General features: G+C 46.8%; 1 protein-coding gene across 10 annotated transcripts in view; it reads right to left on the bottom strand.

Annotated features, from left to right (window-relative positions):
- Window positions 1–10,880, bottom strand: part of NMT2 (N-myristoyltransferase 2) — a 32,035-nt gene extending 21,155 nt beyond the window's left edge. For 2 of the 10 annotated variants that reach the window (XR_002780188.1, XM_023530319.1), the window contains exons 1-7: window positions 9,447–10,541; window positions 8,184–8,319; window positions 7,763–7,805; window positions 3,930–4,074; window positions 673–791; window positions 494–585; window positions 269–385 (exon numbers count right to left, since the gene is read on the bottom strand). Coding sequence is in view for 8 of the 10 variants with exons in the window: in XM_023530319.1 (XP_023386087.1) it covers window positions 269–385; window positions 494–585; window positions 673–791; window positions 3,930–4,074; window positions 7,763–7,805; window positions 8,184–8,319; window positions 9,447–9,654 (860 nt within the window). In the remaining 2 variants the exon portion in view is untranslated. The other 8 variants (XM_023530320.1, XM_023530321.1, XR_002780189.1 and 5 more) reach the window with 7 other exon arrangements.
- Between the last annotated feature and the right edge of the window lie 348 nt (window positions 10,881–11,228).

The following is an 11,228-nucleotide window of genomic DNA, read 5'->3' as shown; positions in this document are numbered from 1 at the left end:
AGAGAGAACTGTGCTTTTTTTGTTGTCCAGAGACCAACATTTAAAAAATTAAACAAACATATTTTAGGACAGTTTTAGGTTTACAGCAAAACTAAGCAGAAGGTGCAGAGTTCCCATACACCCCTACCCCCCACCCCAACACACGACACCCACCCCCCACTATCAATAAGCGGCATTAAGTCATTTTTCAAAAGCTTCTGTTATAACAACTGCAATTCTCGGAAAAGCAACGCATCAAACCGGGCACTGGCACGTTTCAATTACGCACCTGTCGTAAATCCGAATGTTTGCTGGGATGGCGCTGATGAACCCTACCAGTTTTCTGTTCGAAGACACTCTGACCCCGCAGTGCCACTGAAGGAGCCAGCCCGGGGGACGCAGAGCCCTGAAGTCAACGTAGGTAAGGAAAAGAGGCGCCAGTGAGCGCGTGGGGGGTGGGGGGTAGGGACGGGGACGCGGGGACAGGCGGACACCCGCGGCCGGCGGGACCCACCAGAGCAGGAACTCGGGCGAGTAGTCGAAGCGGAACATGTTGCCGTCGTCCTCCACGTAGTTCTCGTTCAGCAGCGTGTAGAGCTCGCGGAGCTGCGGGGGCAGAGAGGCGGCGTCGCTGCGCGGGGAGCCCGCGGACCGTGCGCGGCGCGGGGCGCGGGGTGCGGGGCGCGGACTCACCACCTCGGTGCTCCCCAGGTCTAGCGTGTCCCACGTAAAGCCCTGCGGCAGCGAGTAGGGCTCCTGGCGCACGTGGTCCTTGTCCGCCTCGATTGCGCCGTGAGACGTCACGACTTCATCTGGACGGGGGCAGAGGGAGGGAGACAGAGGACGCGGGATGGCGAAGCGCGCGGGCGATGCGAACGGCCCGTGAGCTTTTAACACATGGCATTACGTAGGGCATTGCTTCGGCTGCCTCTCAAGTGAAAAGGGCAGCTGGGCGGTGGCGGAGAATAACTGCTCTTTCACCAATACGAGGAGAAATCCTCTGTCATCCGACGATAACGTGTTTAATGAAACGGCAGTGATGGCTCCGCTCTGTCCCAGCCGGGGATTACAGGCCGATGATGGTGCAGCACCGCCCGGGACGATGCTGGCCCCAGGGCAGCCTTAGAGACGTGCTCTTTTTACTCTGCAAATTAGGGGTGAGGGGCAGGGCGGCGGGGGCCTCTGACACCTCCCAGCAAAACCTGAAATTAATTTCAGGACGGTGCGTCTCCCCACCCGGACCGCTGGCTGTGCAGTTCGCGTCATCACTGTCTCTAGAGGGTGCCACTAAGGTGTCCTTTTCCGACTCCTTCTCCAAGGCTCCCGGAGGTGGCTGGGAGGAAATTCCAGCTCCTGACGCGGTCGCTGCTTGCCTGGCCACCCACCCTCGGCACCTGCCCGCCCTGCTCCTCAGGCTTAGCCACACTGGCCGCCCTCAGGCTGGCCTGGCTCAGGGCCATCTGGGGCTCCCCTCTACTTGCAAGCCCCCCATGCCCCCTCCACACGTTTCCCGGGGCTGGTCGCTCCAGTGTTTTCAGGCATAAGCTTACGCACGTCTTTCCCTGACTAAGCTTTTCCTACCTGGAGTACATCCTCCCTCATCCACCCCACCCCAACCCGACCCCATGAGGCCGCCACTCACCCTACTTTCCCAGCACTGTCTCCCGGGTGTGTACCCCAGAGCCTGGCATTTAATAATAGATGCTCGACAAATATCTCCTAAATATTATTCAGCCCTAAAAAAGAGATCCTGCCATTTGTGACGATATGAGTGGACCTTGGGAGCATTACGCTAAGTGAAATAAGTCAGACAAATACCGTATGATCTCACTTATATGTGGAATCTAAAAATAAAAAAATAATAAAAACAGAACTCCTAGCTACAGAGAATAGACTGGGTATCAGAGGCGGGAGGTGGGGGATGGAGAAATGGGTAAAGGGGTCGAAAGATGCAAACTCCCAGGGATGGGAAGATAAATTAAGCCCTGGGGTGTCATGTACAGGATAGAGAATATAGTTAATAATACTGTATTGCAGATTTGAAAGTTGCTATGAGTCTATCTTGAAAGTTCTCATTATAAGTAAAAAATTCTGTAATTACGTGAGATGGTGGATGTTAACTAGACTTACTGTGGTGATCACTGTGCAATACAGACTTACATCGAATCGTTATGTTGTACACTTGAGATTAATATAACGTATGTCGATTATATGTAAACAAAATGAAACAAAACAAAAAAATGAGCAAATAAACAAATAAGACCAGAAGGGGAGAACTCAAGTGTTTGCTGTATTAATGACACTCAGGTACAAGGTCCTACCATCTCAGCCATCTTCCAGGTGGAAGTCACAGGGTTTGTACTAGCTCCAAGGGATTTCTTTTCTCTTCTTTCTAATCTTTTTTTCCTTTGTCTTATCTCCACTCTAGCACCGCATCACCATAGGAACACCTTAGGCTTCCTTGTGTCAGCCCAAGTGGCCAGGTTCCCAGCTGTTCCCTGAGAGCCCCTTTAGACCTTGGTTTAGGGCTTGGTTGTTCACACAACATCAGGGCATCATGCCGTTCAAGAAGCTGCAAACAGCTGGGCGTGTATAGACCAAACTGGAACGTGGCTCCGGAGAGAAACAGAGAGGCACAGTCTCCCTAACTTTCACACACTCTCCCCTACGTCTGGCCCCCTCTCTTCCACACAAGGGGTTCTAGGGACTGGATTTAGGGGAGGGGACGAAGCGTGGTGAGTAACCGGCTATCTTCCCAAAGAGGTGTGCTAGGGATAGGTGCCCTGGGGCTGGCTTTCTCCACACCAGGAGGTGATCTAAAAGCCACCAGCAGTTTGCCAAGCAGCATTCAGCTGAACTCAATACATTCAGATCAATGAAATACATCATTTTAGCTAATGGTCACTCAATCCAGTATCACTTAAAATCCTGTCAATTCACTCTAGAGAGTCTTCCTGCACGATCAAATACGCTTCTAGAGCCTAAAAGAAAAGGCAGGGAGGAAAATTTCTTTCTTTCCTCTTTCACAGTCTGAAGCTCATGGGTAGGAGACAAGCAGTGACTCCGAAAAAAGTTTGAAAACCATTATCGAAGGCACAGAGAAGGACTGTGCCCTGATTTATATGGGATAAAACTGATTATTTGTACATAACTGGGCAATTAAGACTTTGGGATGGCAATTAATCCTTTAGATGACACAGATTCGGGAACCCGAACAATCAAGAAAGAAAAACATAGAAATAATCATAGGGCAATCTTTCCTCAGGTAAACATGATACCAAACAGCAGGTTGAGCTCGTAATACACGTACAAACATTCATGTGATGTTTATTTACATTGTCCTCCTTTTTTGTATAACGTGAAAGAGGAATAGTCAACTGACCTTTATGGGAACCGAAGTGACGGAGCAGGCAAAGCCTATTCCGAAGGCTCCTGAGTGCCCCTCAGCCCTGGCTGCCTTCTTCCCGAGGGGTCCCTGTTCCCTTATTACCCCGGAAATGTCATTGCACTCGTGATATACTCGACACCACTGGTGCGTGTTCAGAACCCTCCTGTTCAACAGCATGAACGTTCCCACGTCAGTAAGACCGAACAGGGCAAATTATCCGCGTCTTTCGGAATAACTAAGATGTGTGACTGCTAAAAATCTGCGTATAGGAAAAACCACTCCATTAAGCTCAGAACCAAGAAGTAGCGGGTGGAGGAGACTCCCTATTTTATAGGTACTTTTAAAACGTCAATGTTTCAAGTGTGGGGAAACTAAAATTCTTATTACTGAAAGCCACCGTCACTACTCAATATTTATATTTTAAGAAGAAAAGTATTTTGCGTAAATTTCTAATCTGCGGTATGAGTTCTATAAGTAAAGTGTGTTTTGTGTGGTTTTTTGTTTGTTTGTTTGTTTGTTGATAACGCGGCTTTGCTGGGGTGGGGGAGGCAAAGGAGCTTACTTAGTTTGGGTACCGGCTGTGTGTCCCAAAACTGGTATCTGTGTTTGGCAGCCTCATCGATGTTCCTGGCGGGGCCCTGGCACGCGGACAGCAGCTCCACTGCCCTCTGGATATCCTGCAGCTTCTGCATTGGAATGGCAGGATTCTATGACAGCAAAGACACACAGACACAAACCATGACGAGCCCGCCGCCGCTCCAGAACCCGGGGCAGAGACGCGTGCCTCTGCCACGGGGACGGCAGCCGGAACACACACAGCCCTCCTCCAAGCCTGGCCAGGGCCTCGGGCTCACGTACGCTCACGTGTTAAAATACGAGCGGACATATCGTGTTAAAGACTACGATAGCTCTACAGTCTCACTGGGGCTCTGACAGTTTGAGAAATCTAAAGGAAATCGAACCACCCTCTGCTTCGGTTTCCCACCCATCTGCAAAGGGTCCTGACCATCAGTCATGTGGGCGGAGCAGCAAAAGGGAGTGACATGCAAGGCATGCACCATCGTCACACAGCAGCAGCCAGCCAGCCACTAGCCCTGGTGTCACTGTTAGGGTTAATGCTCTGCAGTAGCAATGTGGGGACAAAGGAAATAACTTCTAGAATGGAATCGAGGCAGAGAGGGGAATGTTTAGCTTGTTAAGGAGAGAGAGAAAAAGAGAGAGAGAGAGAGAGAGAGCGAGAGAGAGAGAGAGAGAGAGAAGGAAAGAAATCTGCATTCAGCACTGAGCTGGGAAGGAAGTGGATCAAGAAAGGAAGCCTGTAAGGGCGCCTTCCTCCCACACCACCCTGCCCTCTCCTCCTGCTCTGATGGTCCTCCAGAAACAAACCTTCCCACAAGGATGGGCCGTTTCCTCTGTCAATCAGATCCTGGGCACCACTCCTAGCCTGTTCTCCCCAACTCAACGTTGGAGGCTAACCTCCTTTTTTAAGTAAAACATATTCTCAGCCTATAAAATTGATGTACCTTTAAATTCTAAAATTCTCTCCTCAAAGCCAACGTTCGTTATTTCTGAAGATTACCCAGCTTTTTTGGGGGGGTGGTGGGGGGAAATCCCTCAAATAACGTCATGCTATGTGGAAAATGAGACTATCCTGGAAATGAGTAGTACCTGGGACTGAATATGGAAATCGATAGGTTTTTTCAATATGCAAAATTGTTGATTAGTTTTTGAATTCTGATGCCCTGTGAAGACTGGCTCTTTACTATAGCTCAGAAGTGGCTGGAAGGAATTTCAGAGCCCTTAGGCTTCCTGCATGTCAACAAGCCATAAAGACCAAGGAAAGGGACCAGGGACCCTTGGTGATTTACAAACAGCAGCTCTGGACATCTGCTCAACTTTGACCACGATGTGTGTGGTCTGCAGCAAAGCCTTCAACCCGGAGCTTACTTGTTTGACACAGTACAAAACGGGGTTTATTTCGTACAGACCGTCCCGTGGTTCCTTCACTAACTGGGTTCCCTTAAGATTCTTGCCACCACAATGATTCAAGGAAACGAAGTGCGGGAGTCTAACCAGAGGTAGCTTCAAGTCTTAATGTCTCCCCTTGTAAGCCTAAAGCATCACCCAGGACTGCCCCAATTCTCGTAAGCTCTTACATTTTGATTAAAATCTAAATCGCAAGGCTCACATCTCAATTACACATATGACTAATTTAACAAAATACTTTGCTGTTCTAATTCATCGTGTTTTTTGATTTCTCCTGTTTGGGTCTCTTTTGAACCTCCAATATAAAAGCAACTGGTTTCTAGCAAAGAGAAATTTGCATCCGTTTGAACCCCGGACAACACAATCTGTTAGGAGCCTTACACCTCGAATGGGAACTAAGCATATTCCAGCTAATGATGCGTGAGTGTGCATCCATTTATCTTAACGAGGGCAAAGCAGAACCCACTCTTACAAAAAATACACCTGCAGTGTCTACGGTGAATGTGTCATGGTAATTCTTCTTTCCTGAAAGGAGTTAAAGCCCCCAACACTAATATATCAAATGCAAACTGTTCAACACTCATATATCAAACGCAAACTATCCTGTAAGAAACGGGAACGAGCATCTTTGTTCCAAGGAAGCCAGTGCTGTCCCGACTCCACAGAGAACTGCTCAGCGTGCTTTCTACTCGACCTAACTAATGAGCCTCACCGGGTTGACCAGCGGTGTTTATGTGAAATCGCCATTTATGAATTATTTATATCCCCCTGCCTTCTTAAAGCATCATTTTCAAATCCACGGTGACAGAGCAGTCAGGAAAACTCAGCTACGATAAATCCTTAAACCTATCCATCCACCTGCTGTAGTAGGACCACCTGGGGAGAAATGAATTAGCGTTAGGAGAAGCGAGCGGGTACCAACCCCGCGTTAGCTTCCCACTATTCTACTCCTGTGTAGGAGTCAGACATTTTTCTTTTCCTCTCTCTCTTCTCCTTGTGAAGTACATCGGTTGTACACTTCGCCCCCTATTTTGCAAATCTAATACTTATTAATGCAAATTTAATACTTACTAGGAAGAAAAGTCTAACTCCTCTACCACTAAGAAGTCTACGAGAATCTAGATAAATATCATTTTATTGTGGTTCTTGAGTGTACAACAGAATATTCTCTAAACACAGTCCACTATAATTTACGGGGTTATCTAGAGCTGGTATCAGCTCAAAAAAATAAATTAGAAAAAAAAGGAGCTGAGTTTTAAAACACGCAGTGAAGAAGAACCCATAGTAAAACAATTTTGACTTATTCTTAATTTAAAAAGAAAAGAATTTCTCTACCATATCATGCTAACAGTTCCTCCAGCTTTGGCTGGCTCTAGTTTCTTCTAAGTGACCAGAAATAGGAGAAGGCCTCGAAATCACTAGGGGTACAGAGATGGTAGGAGCTGATGGTGATGACAGAAGCCATAAGGAGAGAGTCACAACTGCATATAAGTGACCCCGAATTTATCTGATGAAGCAATGTTTAGAAATGGAAAAAACAAATCTTGCAAGCTTATGCTGTACCTTATATGCGTTACCTTGGAAATTAGGTCCAGTGGATAGAATATTTATTACCTGAGAACCAAGGTGAAAAACTAGGGAGGAAGACTCCATTTTCTTCTCACCCCATAAAGGCGGTCAGGGGAAAACTGGGGCAAGCAATTTTCCTTCTCAGTGATTCCTGGTCCTTACATGTAAAATAGGCAACAACAACAAAACTACCTGCAAGATTCACTTTGTGCGTATACGCAAACTCCGTACAAGAAAAAAAAATAATAAACCCCACAAAACTTGCATAATGAGCATCCCTGCCATGGAGGCAGAGTGCTTAATAACATAGAAGCCACTTAATAACAAGGATCTACCTGTAACCTCACAACGGCCCCGTGAGTCGGGGACAAGGCATCGTCCCCGTTTCGTAGATGAGGAAATGGGCTTAAGGATGGGCAGGACCTTGGGCGAAGGCCGAGCTTGAGAGCCTCGGTGCCCGGGCTCCCCACTCGCCTCCCGAGCCCTTCCCACTACACCACACGCCGCGAGCATGAAAATAGCTCTAGTCCATGACAGCTAATTCTGCTCCTCGTTACTGTGAGTGTCTTGCGTCAAGAAGGCTCTGTGCTTCCCCGAGTCTGGCACGCACGGCCTCTGTTCACAGCTGGGGTGACTGGGGTTGGCTCTACAGACGGGGGCACCTGCCATCTGTACCACCGGATGTACTGATCTGCCAGCACGAGGCCCAGCCTGACAACCTCTGCTTTAGTCAAAAACGTGTCTTCAGGGGGAACATTAGGAGCGATTTCCCACCCTTGGCAAGGGAATAAAGAACGGCCACCGAAGACTGGTCCGATTCAAAGTCAACGTAAGACTTACCTGTGGCTGCTCCTGCTGAAATCTGCTGCCAGATGGTGTTGTGCTATTCAGATAATTAGACAGACACCCAGAAAAATTAAAACGTGAATATCTTCCGAACTAAAAGTCATCAAATATTTAGTGTAACTTCAAAAAACAAAACCTAACCGCTCACATTGAGAGTCTGTTCTACGACTACAATCTATAAACTTAATTTGCTGAGAAATGGGAAAAATGCAGGCGGTCTCCTCATACATACAAAAGCACAGCGTGTACGTCTTAGTTACCTGGGTGCCTGTGTCAGTTTTAGGAAGGCTGCAAATACCCTCCGATTACTATCGGCACAGTCACGACCAAACCCTAACTACACCTCTGATCCGACAGGGCGCTGAGCTCACATGCATGAGCAGCTACACAGGCTGAAATGAAACAGGGCTCTCACTTTTGAAGGCTGCTGAATCTTAATCTCCTGGGAATCAGATGCAGAGTCTGACTTGGTGCCTCCAGAATTTGGTTTCTCCTTTTTTCTCTTCTGTTTCTTCTTTTTCTTTTTGGCACCCAAGTCCCCTCTGGCACTTCTGTTAGGAAATTCACAGGGGGTAAAACAAAACAGATCGTTATATAAAATGGATCATTTAGAACAACACACGTTACAAGTAGGAGAAAAAAACTATGTTAGGATGTGTTATCTTGTGATTTATAAGAAACATGTATATTTGATCATTCAGATGACCAAAATATATTATTTTTCACATATACTTGGTTTTTCATTGATGGTTCCTGACTCAACAGCTCCTAAAACCTTTGGACTTTCCTGAATGATGACAGCTTAAATGTGTCTCTTGTGTTAATGAGGGACTTTTGGAAAGCACCTAGGGATGGTGCTGGTTGCCAGTGGAGCCAGTCATGTGATTAGAGGGTTGGAATTTTCAGTGCCACCCCCAACGTCCAGGGAGGAGAGAGGGGCAGGAGAATGGCCTGTGATTTAACTAGTCGTGCCTATGCAAAGAAGCCCCTATAGAAACCCATAAGGACAGGGTTTGGAGAACTTCTGGGTTGGTGAACACGTGGAGGTGCTGGCACGTCTGGAGAGAAAAGAGAAGCTCTAGCCCCTCCCCACACCTTGGCCTATGCATCTCTTCGCCCTGAATGTTCCTGAGGTGGATACTCTTAGCATAAACTGGTAATCTAGTAAGTAGAATGTTTCCAGAGTCTGTGAGCTGCTCTCAGCAAATTAACGGAACCCTTGGAGAAGGTCTTGGGAATCTGATTTACAGCCCGTCTGTCCGAATTACGGGTTAAAATCTGGACTTGTGACTTATGTCCGAAGGCATAACCTGTGGGATCTGATGCCATCTCTGGGCAGACAGTGTCAGAATTGAGTTCAACTCTCAGACACTCTGCTGACGTCTAAGAATGGCTTGGTGTAGTGTGAGGAGGTAAGTGGGAAATGAAATTTAGTCGGATTAGGAAGTTAACAGGACGAGTAACTCAGAAGAATATCAGTCTATACTCTTCATCCCGCAGGGTGCTGAGAAGTCATCTGAGCAGGAAAATTGTAGATATAAACTGTATTTCACAACAGAAGGGAAACAGCTTTCACAGTTACCACAACGCCACTGCTCTATTTAGCCTTTTAAGGGAGTGATACACGTTATCAAAGAAAATTCATTAGAAACATCTTTGAGTACAACAAACCACTAATCTGGACATGACAGAACCAAAGAAACTGCTTTTCTGCAGAGGGGTACATTTTTCCTGATATAGACTTTTCCTAGACGGATTAACAATGAAAAAAACTCCAAATGAGGAAAACATTTTTTTGGTAAAACACTTCTGTTTGGAACCTTTGTCATCTTCTGCGTGTCCTCTTCTGAAAGCAAATGAGGCACAAAGAGATTTAAATTTTCCATTTATTTGGGCCTATCCTACTGTAATGTCCCCAGAAGGTCAATTAAAATTCAGAGTCAGAGGTTATTATCTCGTTATTGCCTGACGTCGGGAAAAGTGATGGAAATGACCAGTTGCATCTCACTGTTCTCAATTAGCCCTGTTGGTCTTCACCTGTTCTTTCTTGAATTGTTACCTAATTCTCAAATACGTATTCATCACATAAGACACAATAGTTGTTCCAGAATATATTCTTCCGAAATTGTCTGTCTTCTCTAAGCATGCCTTCGTTCTTACTATGAGTAAGTTTTAAACAAAAACTGATTCTTAAACATACTGAAACTTGTCTTTTTCCTCCTTCCATTTCACAACATGTCTTGGACTTCTTCCCAAGGATATATTGCGCTACCTCGTTTCTTTTTAACAGCTGGAGAGCATCCCATATGTGTAAATACGTCTACTTCACTCCTATATTAGAAATGCAGCTGCCAGAACATATTCTGGTACTTACATCCTTGTTCATTCATGCTAGCACATCCAAAGGTGGACATGCTAGGTCAAAGGGCGTGCAGAGTTTTAGTTTTAGTAGATAATTAAGACTGCTTTAATAAATGTTAGATCTATTTCCATTCCACCAACAGTAAGTCACAGTCTCCGTTTCTGCAGGTAAGGAGCTTGGAAGTCATCATGCCGTCCGAACAGACTGAGAAATCAACAGTTCTTCCTGGGTCTGTAAGAGCGGCAGTGACACAGGACAAACTGCTACCCTCAGCTGGGAGAGACAGAGAGGTGAATGCAGGGAGTCACTGCTCCCCAGAGCAGACGGTCACCAGCTGAAACCACCACAGGAACTGGTGCCCAGCTAGGAAAACCACTGTAACTGACCAAGTGCTGGAGGGTACACGGGGACAAGTCTGAGCATCAAACACTCCAGGGCTCTCCCACATTTTTGTGAGTTTTACCGTGAGGGGGAATCATTTTGAAACACACCAGAGAACTCTGTTCTTCCTAAGGATGTCTGCCCTCGGGAGAAATGAGGCCCCCAGGGCCTGACCTGCCGGGGGCCTGACTGACCTCGGGACACCCGACTCCAGCCCATTCTCGCCGTCCTGTCCTACCTACAGTGGGGAGGAGAAAACGGAGACATCCTGGTGAGTTCACGGTCCAGGGGCCCGGGCTCACTAAAAGACTGGGGCCTGGTCACAGGACTATAGAGTGTTTCCCAATCCCCCACACCTCACCACCACATCACTAAAAACCGATTTTCAGCAGTTCCTTTTACCCAGTTTATTACATCTGGCTATCAGGAGAAAAATTACAAGGCATACCAAAAGGCCAAAAACACAGCTGGAAGAGACAGAGCAAGCATCGGAAGCAGACATGGCAGGGATGCTGGAATTATCAGGATGGGAATTTCAAACAACCATGACTCATATGCTAAGGGCTCAAACGGACAAAACAGACAGCATGAAGAACAGCCGGGCAATGTTAACAGAGAGGTGGAAATCCTAAGGGAAAAAATGACAGAGATGAAAAACACTAACAGAAATGAAGAATGCTTTAGATGGGCTTATTAGAAGACTGGGCATGGCTACAG

The sequence above is a fragment of the Pteropus vampyrus genome, unplaced genomic scaffold, assembly GCF_000151845.1.
Source record: "Pteropus vampyrus isolate Shadow unplaced genomic scaffold, Pvam_2.0 Scaffold49, whole genome shotgun sequence".
In the NCBI taxonomy this organism is placed as follows: Eukaryota; Metazoa; Chordata; class Mammalia; order Chiroptera; family Pteropodidae; genus Pteropus; species Pteropus vampyrus.
The sequence above is the reverse complement of the archived record's forward strand: the minus strand, read 5'-3'. Positions and strand labels throughout refer to the sequence as shown.